Source organism: Rhinopithecus roxellana, chromosome 11, assembly GCF_007565055.1.
Source record: "Rhinopithecus roxellana isolate Shanxi Qingling chromosome 11, ASM756505v1, whole genome shotgun sequence".
Lineage (NCBI taxonomy): Eukaryota > Metazoa > Chordata > Mammalia > Primates > Cercopithecidae > Rhinopithecus > Rhinopithecus roxellana.
In genome coordinates, this window is record NC_044559.1 from 21,073,120 (window position 1) to 21,092,617 (window position 19,498).

General features: G+C 42.4%; 1 protein-coding gene across 1 annotated transcript in view; it reads right to left on the reverse strand.

Moving 5' to 3' along the window:
• Positions 1–3,134, reverse strand: part of CFAP58 (cilia and flagella associated protein 58) — a 111,252-nt gene extending 108,118 nt beyond the window's left edge. The window contains exon 1 of the mRNA XM_030941164.1: positions 2,992–3,134. Within this exon, the coding sequence (XP_030797024.1) occupies positions 2,992–3,000 (9 nt within the window). The 5' untranslated portion in view covers positions 3,001–3,134. The remainder of the gene's footprint in view (positions 1–2,991) is intronic.
• Positions 3,135–19,498: the final 16,364 nt, after the last annotated feature.

Here is a 19,498-nt window from a genome sequence, read left to right on the forward strand (position 1 = left end):
ACAAAGAAGGGAACAGACACTGGGGCCTACTTGAGGGTAGAAGGTGGGAGGGGGTAAAGAACTGAAAAATTACCTATCAGGTACTATGCTTACTACTTGGGTGATGAAATAATCTGTATGCAAAACCCTTGTGACATTCAATTAACCTATATAACAAACCTACACATTTATCCCTGAACCTAAAATAAAGGTTTAAAAAAGTCTGTGCACATTTTAGAAAAGGATAAGAGGTATGACAGGGAGAAGGAAGCCAAGCACTAGCGAGGGAGTTAGAGACACACAGTGAAGACACTGAATTACATTCCAAGGAGTATGGATTGCATTATTCTGCAAGCCACAGGGAACCACTCAATACTTTTGAGCAAAGTAGTCATAAGGCTTGCAAGGTCTTACTTACATTTGCAACATTATGTTTTAATATTCTACTCTACAAAGGGCCTTGGTATCAACACTCTCTTGCTAAAAGAAACCAACTGAAACAATCTCTAGTCCCAATAATAAAGTAAAATTTCAATTCACCCTGAAGATTTTAAGGAGTCTAGTTTACCTTCTATTTGACAAGCCTGTCTTGCCCAATATGGAGAAAGTCTACATATTTTTGGTTTTCAAAAACACTTGTACTATTAATTAAATCTCTAATGATGACATGCAAGCAAAACACAGTCTTTGTAAATTAAAAGAAATGTAGAGTCACAAGCATATCTATAGCATTTTGTATAACAACTTTAGTATTAATTTTCAATTCACATAGGTTTTTCTTCCTGACTGAAAGCAGATTATTGCAAAGACCACAATGTAGTAATTCCACAAAGGAGGAAAAACCATATTAAGGAAATACGGTGTTGCTGCTGCTCTGTACTTCTCCCTTGTTGATGCTAAACATAAGCACACACAAAAATTTATCACTACAATGTTCTTGGTTCCATCCCTGTAAATGGTATTAATGTCAACACCTGATCAGCAGCCTAATGATTTGTTTGCAGTCCAAGTTTTACCTGTTTACTTAGCACAGGAATGGAAAAATACCAAAGAAGGAAAAGTTTTGAAGAAACTTTTAGGAACAAAAGAGATTTGTTCCTATTGTTATTAAAAAGTATATTACTTTTAACAGCAAAGGAAAAATAATCTCTTAGCTTTGGCCAATAAACAGTTGATATTTCCACTGTTATAGTATATAATAGTATCTGTTTCAGAAGCATGAAATCAACATGAACCGATCAGAAAGGAACTGTGGCATTTCTTTATTCTTCACCTATTCACTGAGTGTTTGCTATGTGCCAGGCACTGTCCTGTCCTAAGTTCTGGGAATATCAATTAGTGGGGAGAAGGAAAAGGAAAAAGGAAAAGAGAACTGCAATATAAGGTGAGGCCAGAGGGAAAATAGAGAATGGTGAAAGCAGAGGCGAGAAAGTTGGCTGAGGTCAAGTAAGAAGAAAAGCAGAAGAAAGGAAGAAGCGAGAGGAGTAACAGAAAGAGGGAAATGGAAATAACTAATCCATAATAGTGGAGGAGCTTCTGAGGCCGGCATCTAGGCAGGGTTCCTCAGAGAAATATGCAAATATATCCTGAATAGGGCAGAGCCAAGGAAATGAGGGGTCGGTGCCTCTGGGAGGCTGGGGCTTTCCTACTGGGAATGAAGAATGAAATAAACAAAGATGACTAGTGGGAGAAAAGAGGAGAAAACACTCAAAAGCAATAATGGGACAATAAAGAACTAGAAGGAAGAAGAAAGGAAATGGAAAGAGAGATGCAAATGACAATGGGTAATGGGGAGAAGTGATGTGGCCACAGCAGCATGGATGTCAGAGAGAGATGAGAGTGATGGAGACCAGGAGTGAGGAAGACGGATGATAAGAAAGAGATCGTATGATAAGGAAAGGAAGGAGGTGTTGATCACAGGAAGATGGAATTTATAAAGCTAGAGAAAGAGGAAAAGCAATGATGAAGGGATGTGAATGGTGCAGAGGAAGCAAGGGAGTAACTAGAACGGGGTCGGGGGTGTGGAGCATGATGGTGCTGAAAGAAGATGGGGCTTGGGCTGGCTTCATGGGAGTGAAAACTGGTCAGTTGCACAGGGCCCCTTGCTCAGAAAGGTCCCATTCTTGGTTGAATGCTCTGTTGTTCTGTCTTAAAATTCGTTGTAATTTTTTAAGAGATTTTGTGTTTTCACTTTGCATCAGGCCTTGCAAATCATGTAGCTGGTCCTGGCTGGAAAAGACCGTGGGATGGGTGATAGGCAAAGGGCTCTGATGGGGCCATGAAGGATTTAGGTAGGCCAACAGTGGATGGGGACTGTGAATGGCAAGTAATGACAGGGACCCGAGGCTCTTGAGGTTATAAATGAGGGGGCTGGGGGGCAGGCAGGGTGTCATTGAAGGGTTGCAGAAATAACCCCTCATTAGAGAGGCTGAAAATGGGGTGTACTGTAATATGGGGTAGTGGTGGGGTGATACAAGATGTTAACACAGGAGTCAGTGAACACACAGGGCAGTGGTGTTGGGCAGAAGAGCCTTAATGAAGATGTGTGACAGCAGGTGATCATATATTAGGAAATCAGGGTGTGACAGGTGGACAAGGGCCATTGATTGGGATAACAGCAGGCATCTGTGAAGCTTTCTGCCAGGTTTCTCCTGTGAGATAAGACATCTCCAATATTTCTGCGTGAGCCTCTCTTGAGGTATCACTCCATGACTAAAGATCTAGGGCTGGGTGCATGTCACGTGTGGATTTCAGAATTCACCAATTTCCTACCACACTTAGTATAACGCCGATGCCACAGTGGGGGTAGGGGGTGTCCACACAATTGAAGGAGAAACAGGAGGTAAAGGGACCAGAGCCAACGGAGAAAGGCGGGGGAGTGAGTAAGGGTGCAGACAGATAAGATGTTGATGGGGGGGAATATTGGAATCACCGTTTGTAACAATCATCAGCAGGAGAGGGACAATGGGGAGGGGTCAAGGGAGAGGCGACAGAAGGGCGCTGACTCCTGACCTCAGCCATCCTGATGCTCTCTGGGGGCGGCCTCAGAGGCTGCTGTGGAGATCGCAGGAGCTGGGCAGGAGTCTGGGAAAGATGCTAAAGGCGCGACGCGCTGTCTCTATCGCCCGCCCCGAGCGGAAACCCGCGCTCGGCGCGTCGTCCCGTCGCCTGGCAACCGACACGCCCTCTAGGGGCGCTAGCGGGAATTCGAAAGGGGAGGAGCTTCTGAAGCTGGCACCTGGGCAGGGTTCCTCAGAGAAATATGCAAATATCTCCCGAATGGGGCGGAGCCAAGGAAATAAGGAAGCGGTGCCCCTGAGAGGCTGGGAGGAGTCCCACAGTGCGGGCAGATGGAGACACCCAGGAGAAAGAAGTGAGCGAATGGGAAGAGGCCATCCAGAAAGGACGGTGGGGGACACCCGGGAGCCAAGCATGGAGAACCGAGGACTAACGCTTGGAAGGAAATGTGGAGCAGAAGTTGCCGGATGAGGGAAGGACAGACGGCTACTCTCTGCCTTCTAAAACAACGAGGAATAATCTCACTTCCAGTCAGTTCAACCCTTGTAAAACAGCTACTGTGTGCAAGACACGGAGGGACAGCTGAAGTAGAGAAACCACAGATGCTGTCTTCAAAGGATTTAATCTAATATTAGTGGTGAGAAAAATAGGGTGCAGAGCTTAAGGCATCCTGGAAAAACGTATGTAGCACCACATCACGAAAATCTTTCTTCTGGGATCCCACTCCCAAAACCGTTTCTTCGCCCTCTTCTCTCCCCTCTGCCTCCACTCTTTCTGGACTTCAGGTACAAATAGTTGAAATAATTATACTCCTTGGTTCGTGAAATGTGTAAGACTCCTATCTGGTTTTATTTTCTCCCTTTATCCCCACCTCTACGCCCAACCCCTATCCTCAACCCCATAGGTATTCATGCTACTGTACTTCCATATGTATTTTCGGGAAATGTACAGCATTTTTATCAGTGTATTTTTAAAAAATGTTTAAATAATGCTACTGGACTTTGGAGATTATCTTATTTTCTACTTTTTTCACTCAAAATTCTTTTTAAGGACGTGTCCTCGTTGCGATTGGCAAGCATATTCTAGTTCATTGCTTCTGAGTACTGCACAGCGTTTCAGAAGGGGCATCTACCACACTTCACTTCCATTCCCGAGGTGTTAGGTAACAAGGCTGCCTCTACTTCTCCAATACATCAAGTAATACAGCCACGATCGTCCTTGTCCGTGGTCCCTTATGGACCTCTGTGCAAATTCCTCTGAAATATATGCCAACGAGCAAAACTGTTAAAGTCATAGGGATGCACAGGGACATTTGCTTATGCAGCTGCGTCCTGCACAAACACATCCAACCATGGGGCAATGGAGGCTGAAAAACAGCCTCTACTCTCTTTCCCATGTCATGTGCCCTACTGCAGGAAGGTGTGCACTTTTTATTCTCACAAAATCTCTGTACCCCAGCCAAGTCATGAACCTAGAAGGCTGTAACTATCTAGAGGGTGTGATATTTTCAAACTCATCTGGCCAGAAGTGAACAATTTTCCAAAAGCACAAAGATGTCCAACAGCCTAGTACAAGCCCAGGGTATTTACCAAGCACTTTAAGATTGTGTACCAGAGTTACTACCCTAGGCTGTACTCCAGTGTGTTGTACAAGGGTTTCCGTCCAACACTTCCATCCATCCCTTCCAGAACGTAGTGGGTCTTTTTTATTAAACACTCATGAAGTGTTTAGTAAATGCCAAATACTATTCTAAGTGCTTTGCAAATATTGACTCATCTAATTAGCTAATTTTCTAATTTCTGTCAATATGATGAAAGTAGTGTAAGTACATTTTTTGCTTTCATTTTCACTTCTCTAACTACTAGTGAATTTTTTGACCATTTCTTTATACATTCATAGGCTACTTGAGATTCCCTTCTGTGAACTGCCTTTTCAGCGTCTTCGTCTATTTTTCTATTGGTCTTTTTTCTTTTGATTTGCAGACATCTTTGAGAGGCCTGGACATCAATCTGCTTTAGAAGACTAGAAACTCTGCCTTTATGTCCTTAAGGGAACAATAGTCCTTAATTTTGATACTGTGGCTCTTTAGTTCTTTTTTTCCTCTATAGTTTATATAGTTTTTGGTATTATTTAGACTTCCTTAACCCCAATGTCATAAAGGTATTCACCCATCATTTTTTTTCTATCTATTAGCTTCATAGTTTTACTTTGTTACATTCAGTTATCTAATCAATCTGGAGTTCTCCTTCCCATATGGTGTGAGATAGGGATCTAACTATATTTTTCTCCATGGGGTGAGCAAATTTTCCAACAACTCATGTCAAACAATCCATTCTTTCCAAATTGGTTTAGGAAAGTTTTCAAATAGACATGAGTATGTTCTGAGCTCTCTGGTTTGTTCATGTGTCAGTAGCACAGGGTTTTATCACTGTGGGTTTTTAGTTAGTCATCACGGTTGAAGTGCAAGTCCCCCATTCCAAATTCTTCTGTGTCAAGATTGCTTTGTCTATCCATGGACCTTTATCCTCCCTTATAATTTTTAGAGTAAGTTGGTCAAGTTTATGAGAACTGTGTTGGATTGATAAATTAATTCAAGGAAAATTGACAACTGTGCAGTGACATCTCATTCATGACCTGACACTATATATCTGGTGAACAAAAAGAGGGAAATGTGGCTGAGTCATAATATGCATGGAGGTTGCTGGAGAGGTGGCGGATGAACTGGAGAGGTAGGCTGAACCACACTGTAAGCCAAGCTAATAGAAATGAGCTTGAAATGGGACCAGCAACCCAGCTCAGGCTGCTTTGTGTGTTCACAAGAAACCTGATTACACATTGGGACCATCGGCTTGTGGGACTGCCATGATCCAGAGAAACTCCGTAACATTTCTGAAGGTATATAACAAAAATAAAGACCTAGAGGGCGCTGGTCACCCATATGTTGCACTGATGTCAAGTGCAGGGCTGTGTGTCTTCCCATGTCCAGGGGATCTCCTAAAAGAGATTTCATAAGCAGGTGGCCTATATAGGTGACAGCAATTCAATCCAGTAAACAATTTTTAAAGAACTTACTGCATGGTAGGCACAAGGCTGCCCACAGGAAGCACCAAAGTGACTATGGCAGTCCTTTGCATTCACAATCTGTATTGGGGGAAAGACAGAAGGGAACATCTACAGTTAATTCTAACACAATATGATGGTATAATTTAGTATATGCCATTTTAACAGAAAGCACAATGGGAGCTCAGAGAATCTAGATACTGATATCTGAGACCTTACTTGTAGGAGGACAAAAAGACCCAAATATAAGCAATCAAAGAACCACAGGAGGTAGAAAGGCATGTGACATATTCAGCTCATAGGAAAGAGATGCAGGGGGCATCAACAGAGATGGATGAATGGATGAAAGAATGGGTGGTTGGACAAATCAATTTATGCTGATGAAACAAAATGTTTGATTTCCAATTTTCTGGATTACAGAAGACTAGTCACCACCCTGCTCCCCTGTGCTGTTGTAATAAGAAGAATCACTAGGTGGCATTATAGTACCAAAAGTCCTCACCTTTCAGAGCCTCTAGGAGAAACACACCCAACAAGATCGCGTCAGCCCCTAATTTAGACAAATGAGTGCTTCTATTCATCTCATTTCTCATTATATCCACTTAATTTATTTCTTGAGCACTTACTATATGTCCAGCCCTATGTTGCATATTATGGAGAGAGAATACAAAAGGAGTTGAAGACAGGATCTTCTCCCTCAAGGAGCATAAGGAGAAGCAAAACGTGCATGCCAACACTCCCCCATAAAAGATTTTCTGACAACAGTCCAAGACAGGATATACTAAGCACAGAAATGAGGATGTCAGTAAATAAGGTCCCGTGTAATCTGGCCCTTTTGACTTTCTGGTGCCAGCTCCCATCACTCACTCCTTGTTACACTGGTTCTTTCAATTCCCTGGATAGCCATGCTCTTCCCCACTGCCCAGAATTCACAAATGCTGATCTTCCTGTCTGGAATACTTGACTCTCTCTCTTTCTCTCTTCAGCTTGCTGGCTCCCATCCATCCTTCTTTCAGATCTCACTTCTTCAGATTACTTTCAATCTCACTTCACCAGACTACCTTTTCCAGTATTGTGTATTCTACTTCTTGCATCATCCCACAATGGTAACTAATGCCTAGTCACGTAAATGGTTGCTTAACACCTGTGTTCCTTACCACGCTGTCAAACTACAGGAGCACTAAGATGATGCACATCTTCTTCACCCCTGTCTCCACTGGTGTTAGGGGCTGAATTGTGTCCCTCCAAAATTCATACGTTAATGTCCCTATGCCCCCTACTTCAGAATGTGATGGTGTTTGGAGATAGAGCCTTTAAAGAGGTAATTAAGTTAAAATAAGGCCAATCAGACTTGTATCTTTACAAGAAGAGGAAAATTGGTCACACAAAGAGACACCAGGTATGTTATGTGTATACACAGAGGAATGACAGTGAAAAGGAGACTATCTGCACAACAAAGAGAGGGGCTTCAGAAGAATTCAAACCTGCTGACACCTTGATCTTGGACTTCTAACCTTCATAGCTGTGAGGAAATCAATTTTTTGTTTGTTTGTTTGTTTTGTTTTGTTTCAGTGGGGAGGGGTTTGAGACGAAGTCTCACTCTGTTGCCCAGGCTAGAGTGCAGTGGCACAATCTTGGCTCACTGCAATCTCCGCCTCCCAGTGTAGCTGAGACTACAGGTGCGCACCACCACACCCAACTAATTTTTTATATTTTTGGTAGAGACAGGGTTTCACCATGTTAGCCAGGTGGTCTCGAACTCCTGACCTCAAGTGATCCTTCCGCCTCGGCCTCCCAAAGTGCTGGGATTACAGGTGTGAGCCACCATACCTAGCCTCAATTTTTGTTTGCCACCCAGTCTGTGGTATTTTGTTGTAACAGCCCTAGCAAACATAACCAGCCAGCACTCTGCTGAATGATAACTGCTCAGCGAATCACTACTGAATGAGTTCTAAAGTAAGGAAGCCCAGTGAACCATGACATCTTAAAGAAAGGTGCATGGTAGACATGGTTCTTGAACTTGACCTTAAATGATATGTATGAGTTAGAGACATGGAAGGAAGTAAAAAGAATCTCAGGTATGGGGAACAGCATTGGGCAGAAACCTTCAAGGCAAGAATCCAAAAATCCTGCTTTAGGCGGGGTGAGGTCCCTATCAGGTATTGGTGGACACTAAAGTTGATAAGAGGGCATGGGTGAATAGCAGAGAGCCTTGGAAGGATAGCAGAGAAGTGTCTCCAAACTCAAGGACCAGGGACAGTCGAGGACACACCCATTTGTTCTGCCAGATAGCTCAAATATATGATCATGAGCTATACGACTTCTGCAAAGCTCCTTATTTAAACCTGGATATAATCGCCTCGTCGGTACCCTCCTAGAACTTCTCAGTTGTGTGTTGTAACACAGTAATAAGAACAGTATTATATACCCAGTGTTCACCTCTTCAACAGCACCCAGTGCAGATATGAAGTAAACCTCCAAAAAAGCAGAAACACTGACTTGCAGGCCTACATGTAAATTCCTAGCCTGTAATGCAAAGCAATTGTGCCCTAACAGAAATCTACCTCTCTAATAGATCAGAGAGGTCCCAGAGGCTAGTTTGGGGGTATCTGTATCATTCACAATCTCCTCTGAGATTATTAACCCCCACCCAGAATTATGTGCCTCCCTGAAGCCATGATGCTCTAAGCCACCCTACCTACCTCCCCAGGGCCATAGCTGATGGGTCAAGGGGGAGACCTGAACCACATGAAGCCAATTCTGTTATTTTTCCTGGGAATTTATAACAGGGACCAAGAGCAAGTCAATCGTTGCTCAAGTCTGGAACTGAATATGTGAAGCCCAGGAGAGGCAGAGAAAGGCAGGCGGCTGTATGGAGGGAAGAATAAAGCAAATAAATGAGGGGAATCCAAAGACCAAAAACAGGAAGCAAAAGATGGGGGAGGGAGCTTCTTCCTGGTGGCTGATGCCCTGTGGGAACCTGGTGGCAGTCCCTTGAGAGACCCAGCAACATCAGCTCTCCTGGATTCTGCTAGATACTTTGTATCCTCCTAACAAAATCACCTTATTTGTTTAAGCTAGATGAAGTGAGTTTTCTTTGTATATATCAAAAATGAAAAAGAAACTTAAAGCCTGCATCAACACAGATCCTGTTTGCACAGGCATTCTTGTGGCATTGCTGGATTTAGTGTCTATGGAATCTAAAAACTACCTAATGACATGGTAAAAACTGCTCCTGTCATCATATCTAACATTTTTCCTCCAGACTGTTAGGAAGATTAAAAGCCCACGTGTTACAGAAAATTGTTATCATTTATCAGCCAACCCTATGGTCACCTTAGATGACAAAGCGGAGTCCCCACTGGCTAGTGCTCTCCAAAACTTTTCGGGGCATATTTTATTCCTTTAATCTTCTCCTTTTCCCGCCTACTGCAGTGCTAACTTAACAGAACATTTGTTGAGCATTTGACATCAGCTCCCAAAGGGTCTCCAGACAAACTCCCCTCGTGGCACCTGAGGAGACGATGAAGCTCAGGCAGATTTATTAGGAAGACTGAAAGGTCAGGTGCCAGGTAGAAGCACTGAGGGAGCAGCCACAGCAGGTAAGCATTTTTACCAGGAGAAGGAGATAGCAGTGTCATAACCACCCAGTCATCTTACCTGCCTTGAATTTTATTGGCTTGAAACCAGCTACTCTCTTATCCCACACAGAATACTTGTAGATATGACTGGTTACGCCAGATCATTCAGTTGGTGCTTGTTGCCCAACACGCCAAGGTTGCAGTTTGATGTCTTACTCAGGACTGGTGCACAGTAGGTGCACTACTGGACATGCACAAACCAACCGGTGGACTAGATTGGTTAAAAAGCCTAAGTGAGTCAAGTGCAATGGCTCACTCCTGTAATCCCAGCATTTTGGGAGGCTGAGGTGGGTAGGTTGCTTGAGGTCAGGAGTTCGAGACCAACCTGGCCAACATGGTGGAACCCTGTCTCTACCTAAAATACAAAAATTAGCCAGGAGTGGTGGCAGAACCCTGTAATCCCAGCTACTCAGGAGGCTGAGGCAGGAGAATCACTTGAACCCAGGAAGTGGAGGTTGCAGTGAGCCAAGATTGCATCACTGCACTCCAGCCTGGGTGACAGAGTGAGACTTGGTCTCAAAAAAAAAAAAAAAAAAAAAAAAAAAAACCAACTGGCTCCATACAACCTTTTCTCACTAATAATAAATAAATAAATAAATGAGTGGGTAAATAAGTAGCTGAACAATATGACAAGACCTGGTCTATTGGGGGAACCAGCCCCCAGTAGTTCAATGTAGGTTCTTTTCTATTTTCCCTAAGTGTCAGCCAATCTGAGAAATAAAGAGAAAGAGTACAAAGAGAGGAATTTTACAGCTGGGCCTCCAGGGGTGACATCACATATTGGTAGGACCATGACGACAACCCCGAGCCTCAAAACCAGTAAGTTTTCATTAGGGATTTTAAAAGGGGAGGGGGTGTACAAACAGGGAGTAGGTCACAAAGATCACATGCTTCAAAGGGCAATAAAGATCACAAGGCGAAGGCAAAATTAGAATTACTGATGAGGGTCTATGTCCCATTGTGCTGACATTGTCTTGATAAACATCTTAACAGGAAACAGAGTTCGAGAGCAGAGAACTGGTCTGACTAGAATTTACTAGGCTGGAATTTCTCAATCCTAGTAAGCCTGAGGGTGCTGCAGGAGACCAGGGCGTATTTCAGTCCTTATCTCAACCGCATAAGACAGACACTCCCAGAGCAGCTGTTTATAGACCTCCCCCGAGGAATATATTCTTTCCCTGGGGTATTAATTATTAATATTCCTTGCTGGGAAAAGAATTCAGTGATATCTCTCCTATTCACATGTCCGTTTATAGGCTCTCTACAAGAAGAAAAATATGGCACTATTCTGCCCAATCCCACAGGCAGTCAGACCTTATGGTTATTGTTCCTTGTTCCCTGAAAATCGCTGTTATTCTGTTCTTTTTCAGGATGCACTGATTTCATATTGTTCAAACACACATGTTTTACAATCAATTTGTACAATAGTGATCCTGAGGTGACATACATTCTCAGCTTATAAAGATAATGGGATTAAGAGATTAAAGTAAAGACAGGCATAAGAAATTATAAGAGTATTATTAGGGAAGTGATAAATGTCCATGAAATCTTCACAATTTATGTTTTTCTGCCTCAGCTCCAGCTGGTCCCTTCGTTTGGGGTCCCTGACTTCCCGCAACACTGGTCTATAAAAAAAATTTTTTTTTTTTAATGAGCTGGGCTGAGGAGGGAGGAGTCACTGGAGCCCAGGAGTTTGAGGTTACAGTGAGCTATGATTATGTCACTGCACTCCAGTCTAGGTGACAGAGCAAGACCCTGTCTCAAAAACAAACAAACAAACAAAAGTAAGTAAGTGAATGATATGGTCTGGATGCTTTGACCCCTCCAAACCTCATGTTGATACAAGACTTCCAGTGTTTCTACCTCAAGTGTTCAGGTCACAGGGGTCAGATCCCTCATGAATGGCTTGGTGCTGAGGTAATGAGTGAGTTCTCACTCTAACAATTCACATGAGATCCGTTTGTTTAAAGGAGCCAGGCACATCCTTTCTCTCACTCTTGCTTCTTCTCTTGCCATGTGACACATCAGCTCATACTTCACCTTCCACCATGGCTGTAAGCTTCCTGAAGCCCTCACCAGAAGCAGTTGCCAGCAGCATGTTTCCCACACAGCCTGCAGAACCATGAGCCAAAATAAACCTCTCTCCTTTATAAATTACTCAGTCTCAGATATTCCTTTATAGCAATATAAACAGACAAAAACAGTGAATAAATTAAAAAATTTTTAAAACCAAAGCACAAAATACCTTTGATGACAGGCCAATGCTTTTATATCTACTATCCCCTGAAAGTCTCGATTTTCAAACACCTCTAGACTTTACAAATGCTGATCCCTTTTCTGGAAAATCAAATGACTCCTTATTTGTGCAGTTAGCTCTTTCAAGTGTCAGCTCAGTCTTGCCTCATCCAAAAAAGTCTTACCCAGTTAGGTACCTCTCCTCTATGCTGCTGGAAAAACTGAGCATCTTTTGTCAATTCAATGCATTATCATTGTGTGTTGACTTCTATGTCTCCTCCACCAGACTGGGAGGACCAGTCTTTTCTTTAATACATCTATGGTGCTGCCCCATAGGAGACACTAGAAGTAAAAAGTTTGATGAATGAATGCAAAATACAATTAACTTATAAACTCATGCACACAGCAATTACTCTTGGGAGTGATTAGTGACTAAAGGAAGGTGAAAGGTACCAGTACACGAACATTTAAGATTCTACAGTAGTTAAAATTATTTCCGGCCGGGCACGGTGGCTCAAGCCTGTAATCCCAGCACTTTGGGAGGCCGAGACGGGCGGATCACGAGGTCAGGAGATCGAGACCATCCTGGCTAACACGGTGAAACCCCGTCTCTACTAAAAATACAAAAACTAGCCGGGCGAGGTGGCAGACGCCTGTAGTCCCAGCTACTCGGGAGGCTGAGGCAGGAGAATGGTGTAAACCCGGGAGGCGGAGCTTGCAGTGAGCTGAGATCTGGCCACTGCACTCCAGTCCGGGCGACAGAGCGAGACTCCGCCTCAAAAAAAAAAAAAAAAATTATTTCCAAGTACACACCAAGGTCCCAGACAGAAGTACAGGTAGTAAGGATTACAATAAAATGGATTTATCTCATTTTTTCTTATCTTAAATGGAAATGCCAAAGAACTATGTCTTTTTTTTCTTACCCACAAGGTGGGACACACAATCGGTACTCAAAACAGGTGGACTACTGAATTCTCATAGGCAACAAGGATAGGCATCTATAAAATGAAATCTGCTATGTTGAAGGAATAGCGTTTTTTTTTTTTTTTTTTTTTTTTTTTTTTTTTGAGACAGAGTCTCACTCTGTCGCCCAGGCTGGAGTGCAATGGCACAATCTCGGATCACTGTAACCTCCTCCTTGAGGGTTCAAGCCATTCTCCTGCCTCAGTCTCCCAAGTAGCTGGGACTACGGGCATGTGCTACTATGCCCAGCTAATTTTTGTATTTTTAGTAGAGACGGGGTTTGGCTATGTTAACCAGGTTGGTCTTAAACTCCTGACCTCAGATGATCCACCCACCTTGGCCTCCCAAAGTGCTGGGATTACAGGCATAAGCCACCATGCCTCTTTTCTACCTGTTAGGTATGTTGCTTTCTTGCCAATACCTGCTGCAAGACCTACTGAATAATTTTAGTAGAAGCAAACGCCTGCTGAGCATTCACTGGGAACAGGTGCTTTTTGAGGCAATGCATGGGAGGCAAAAAGCTCCAAACCTTTTTAAACTAAGCAGGACAATTTAAACCTCTAGGACAGTAGAGACCAATCTAAGATACCATTGTATTTTAGAATCTAGCACCAAGGTTTGCAACCTTTTTCTATAAAAGACCACATTAAGAAATATTTTGAGGTAGAAAAAAAATAGAACTATCCTGAGGACAGGTAGGAAAAAAGAGCTATTTTGGGCTTCACGGGCCACATGGTCTCTGGGGCAGCTACTCAACGGTGCTGCTATAGCCCCAAAGCAGCCACAGACAACACATAAATGAATGGGCATGGCTGAGCCAATATAATTGTATATATAGAAGCAGGTGGCACTCTGGATTGGACCTGACAGCCATAGTTTGCCAACTCCTGATTTAGCACAATGCCTGGCATAGATTAGGTGCTGAAATATTTGTTGAATGAATGGATAGATGAATGAATAAGTGAATTAAGGTATTCCTAAGGTTAAAGCATAATGATTTGAGTTCAAGGCAAGGATACCATCTTTAGACATTAACTACAAAGAGAGCAATGAATATCTACTGACCAGAAATAAGTTGGATGGAAATCATCTGACAGTTCTTTCCCACACCAAGTGGTGCATGTAGATGGAAAATTAACATATATAAACCAATAATAATTTTCAAAACAGAGATGTGAGTTAGAAGAGTGGTTTAAAGAAATGTTTTCTAGCCAAGCATGGTGACCCACTCCTGTAATCCCAGCACTTTGGGAGGCCGAGGGAGGAGGATCACTTGAGCCCAGGAGTTTGAGACCAGCCTGGGCAACATAGCGAGACCTCATCTCTGCAAAAGATAGGAAAATTAGGCAAGTATGGTGGCACACACTTGTAGTCCCAGCTACTCAGAAGGCTGAAGCAGGAGGATTGATTGACCCTGAGAGGCTGAGGCTGCAGTGAAGCCGACTGTCACTCCCACCTGAGCAACAAAGTAAGACTCTATCTCAAAATAAATAAATAAATAAGTAAGTATTTTCATCAAACTTTGGATCTTGACTCATTGAATAAGTTGTGGCTTATATTTTTTTTCAAAAGAGGGAAACATAAGAAGAGTAAAAGGAAAAGGGAACATAACAGTTTGTATCACATTCGGTAAACATAACAATTGTTTTTAAGGAAACTGTCTTTCAATTATAATGCACTTGTATGTGTGAGTATACTGGGTTGTGAAATAAAATGTATTTTCAAAAATCTTTGAAAAACATAGGTTCTGTAGAATCTAATGATTCCTACCACATGAATTGATATGAGGATTACATGAGTTGGTAGGTGTAAAATGCTTGAGTAATACCTAGCACATGGCACAAGTTTTAGCTATTATTATTCTGTCACTAACCAGCAATGTGACCTTGAGTATGTGACCTAACTTCTCTGAACTTCATTTTTGTCAGTAAATAATCTCTAAAGGCCCTGTGGGCTCCAATATTCCCAGAGGAGGAACATGGTTAGCACTGACCTTAAGGAATGAAATAGGCAAATGCAAATCATTTGTCTTTTTCAACTGACATCTCTGAGGTCTCAGCAAAGCAGCCTGTTCTGTGAAACATCCTGTAAACTAACTTGCTATTATCTTGTGAAATTCCATGCGAAGTTGAATTCAGGGTAGTGGGAAATTGACCAAATCAAGGGAAGTGCCCTTTTTTCCCCTTCATCAGATGCTTAATGACTAGCATAGGTTTCCTGTCTCTCCCATTGTCATGCATTTTATTCCACATACTGGAATAACCACAGATAGGGAACAGGAAATTTGTCCCTGTGTATTTAATCTTTTAAAAATTTCCAGTGCTCCTGATTGTGAGATGTGGTGTGAAGCTGCCCTGCAGTTGGTTCAGACTTTGTCACAAGTCACTTTTTTTTTTTTTTTGAGACACACTCTGTCACCCAGGCTGGAGTGGTACAATCTCGGGTCACTGCAACCTCCACCTCCCAGGTTCAAGCGATTCTCATGCCTCAGCCTCCTGAGTAGCTGGAATTACAGGCATGCACCACCACGCCTGACTAATTTTTGTATTTTTTTGTATAGACGGGGCTTCGCCATGTTGGCCAGGTTGGTCTAAAACTACTGATTTCATGTGATCTGCCCACCTTGGCCTCCCAAAGTGCTGGGATTACAGGCAGGAGCCACCACACCCAGCTGACAAGTCACCTTTCACTATGGAATTTGAAGCCTCATCTAGCACTTAAATGATCATGAAGAAAATTCCATCTACTTTCACATACACACGTGTACACATAAACAAGCCAATAGAAAACTGGGGGATGTTGTAACAGAGTCTTCATACATAAAAACATAAAGGTGGCCAGTAATGATGTTCTGTTCAGCCTCACTCATAATTAAAGAAATGCAAACCAAAATATTGAGATTAGGGGTTTTTTCATCTATAAAAGAAGCAAATTAAATTAAAGTTATAATAGAAAATACCCAGTGTTGACAACAATGTAGAGAAAAAGGCAATCGTCATACTATGGGAAATAGTTCAAATTGGTGAGATCTCTTTGGAGGGCAATTTTGTAATATATATCAAAATAGTAAATGCACATATCCTTTGATCAGCCCTGAAACTATCAAGGCACTGACCCAAAATAGCCATCTATATACAAGCTTCTTATGTCTTATGTGAGAAAAACAAATCCTTATTTGTTTAAGCCTTTTATAGTCTTAGATACTGTAAAAATTACAGTCTGGTATTCCATTACTTTCAGCCAAACATACTCCTAATTGGTAATTTTTAAAAAGAATAGGGGTGAAGGACATTCATATCTTGCACTGTCTTTAGAAGGTTTCTAGTATTTCTCCATTAAGCATAACACTGGTTTGGGGGCTGAACTTTACCCTTTGTTTTTATCATGTTACAGAGGGTTTGTTTATATTTCAATGAGGAATTTTATCTGATGGCTTTTCAGAATATATAGTGATGATCTTTCCATTTTTCTCTTTTGATCTATTAATGATGTAATATTCTTTGGTGTGCTGCTGGAATTCTATTTGTTAATATATTATTTTAAATTTCAGAAATAATTTATATATTTATAAAGGAGATTAATACATTACTTTTCTTTCTCCTTTTCTTTTTTTTTTTTTTTTTTTTTTTTTTTTTTTTTTTTTTTTGAGGCGGAGTCTCGCTCTGTCGCCCGGACTGGAGTGCAGTGGCCAGATCTCAGCTCACTGCAAGCTCCGCCTCCCGGGTTTACGCCATTCTCCTGCCTCAGCCTCCCGAGGAGCTGGGACTACAGGTGCCCGCCACCTCACCCGGCTAGTTTTTGTATTTTTTTTTAGTAGAGACGGGGTTTCACCGTGTTAGCCAGGATGGTCTCGATCTCCTGACTTCGTGATCCGCCCGTCTCGGCCTCCCAAAGTGCTGGGATTACAGGCTTGAGCCACCGCGCCCGGCCTTTTCTCCTTTTCAATGAGCTATTTTTATTAGTTTTTTGACTGATATAATGGCCTTAATAAAAAAGAATTTCAATCATTGAGGTTTTTTAAATGTAAATGACTAAACTTTTTATTTCTACATATTATATCTGTACTTTTTCAAATTTACCTGTTCTTTTTTCATAGTTCCATGTCCTGTCATTTTATCTCTGTATTTTGACCATAACTATTTTGTCCTCTTTTTCAAATTGTTCTATTGTCTCAGATACTCAAGGGGCTAATTTTCCTGTTTATTACATTTACCGGTTCACACCCTCATGTGGTTCATTTCCTAGTCTGGTTTTTAATTTTTCATTATAAGCTTAATGATTATTAATAATTCTTAATTTTAAGAAATTAATATAATTAAAATAATATAAAGAATATTTTAATTTCTTATCATAAAACATTTAAATTTCTTATTGTAACTTCAATGGGAGTTGTTTATTCTGCTAGGGACCAGGATAAACAACTGAATTTTACATTTGCTTCTGACAGGGCCAAGGGGATTCACCACTTTGAAACAGGTTTTTTGTGTTTTTTCTTGACATTAGGATTCCCTCAGCACATGGGTGGTATAAATTGGGAGCTCACACCTATGCATAGTAGAGGCAGGCTAGGGGTTTCATTTCTATAGAAAACATTTTAAAATTCATCCAGTGCTCCGATAAACCAAAAGCTTCCTTGCCATGACCCTGAGTCAATGTGAAGAGGGCTGTTTTCTATCCTCCTGTTACTAAAGGGCAGGCTTTCCAGGGTTCCAACCTTAGGCAGGGATCTCAAGTCCAGATCCCTGTCTTTGTAGAACTCAAGGCCTGAATAGATACTAACCCCAGTCACTGAGTGGGTACTCACCCCTGGTCCTTAGCCATTTGGGCTTATATTCATGTCATACTTTTGAGTCCCCTTGACCTATCTCACAAATGGAGACCCCCTTTCTTCCCTTCCATTGTTGATATATTTTATTCAGCCTTTCACTGTTCGAAGCAGGAGTTCCCTGACTTCTTGACCCCTCAAGTTCCCACAGGTTGAACCTTTGTACTTTCCTATCTTTTAAAAAACATTTCTAGAGTTAGCACAGGGCTCTGTAGAAATGACACATGAGGGGTGTCCAACCCAGACATGGGGGTTCAAGGAAGACTTCCCGAAGGAGTAACTGCCTGTTCTGAGACAGGAAGACTGAGCATACAATTAGTCGGGCAAAATAACATGCATGTGCACTGGGGAGACAGGTTGGAGGAGGTGGTGGGGTGACTGTGGCAGGCAGAGAGTAAAGTACATATGAATATCCAAGGGGAGAGAAAAAGCATATCATGCAAACAGCATATCAAAGAGCATATCACGTTCTGAGAAGCACACGTTCCAAGAACTGCAAGGAGTTTGGTGTGGGACACAGAGTGAGATATGAGACTGGTGAGATAAGGAGAGGCCAGTTCATGAACGACTTACAAGCCAGGTTAGAACGGTGGACCTTAGAACAGACAGGAACCAATCAGATCACAGAAGGTGAAATCATCAGGTTAAAAGCAAAACAAATATAATAAATATTCCTTACATAAATATACATGGCTGGTTAGAATTTGCTGAAACTACTTTGCAGACGGGATGACAATCTCAGAGGGCATTCAACCACTAACCTTGGCATTCCAGCACAACGCTGAACTCTTAGACCAAGGATTACAAAGCTCAGCCCAGCGTTCTTACTTCAGAGAAATTTCCCCCACCTGCTTTGTGAAGTAACCCACCCGACCAACTTGTAGACATTTTGGAAATACATAGCTCTTTCAAGACTGTTTCCCCAGATCGCCCCCACCACCTCCAACACCCATACTGGCCCCCAAAACTCTGCCATAACCTCTTATGTAAGGAAAGAATTTAAGCAGCAGTAAAAACTTGAAAATAAAAGTACCCTGGGCCAAGGGCCAGGGAGTCTATTTTTAGAACATTTTCTCATTGCCTGTTTATCTTTCAGACTCAGCCAAAAAGTCTTCTAGGCGAGTGTTAAAGGAAAAGACGAAAAGAAGGTGATCTGAGACCAAATAGCAGTAGCAATGGTGATCATTTTGGACAACGTGTTCCAATTTCCCCAATGTGCCTTCACTGGCATTTGGTGCCCCCCAAAGCCGCTTAATGTAGAATTCATTCAAACCCTTCTTTGCCTTTTCCACTGATTGTGGGATTTGGCTAGGTCAAAAAGAAGACAGTAGAAGTTATGGATTTCATAAACTATTAAGCTCGACCAGAACGCTGCTGCTGCTGCTCCTCCAGGCCTCAGTTCTCTATGTTTCTAACACAGGGGTGGTAACACTTGATCTACCGTCACAACAGTAACCAGAAACTTCCGCGCCTGTCCGGTGGAGCATTCGGTCACCGTTCTCCTTTGTGCCCGGTTAATCCCGGAGAAAAGCAACCATGCATCTGAGTATCATAAAAGTCGGGCGCGGTGGCTCACGCCTGTAATCCCAGGCGCTTCGGGAGGCCGAGGCGGGCGGATCACCTGAGGTAGGGAGTTCGAGACCAGCCTGACCAACATGGAGAAACCCCTTCTCTACTAAAAATACAAAATTAGCCGGGCGTGGTGGCGCATGCCTGTAATCCCAGCTACTCGGGAGGCTGAGGCAGAAGAATCGCTTGAACCCGGGATACGGAGGTT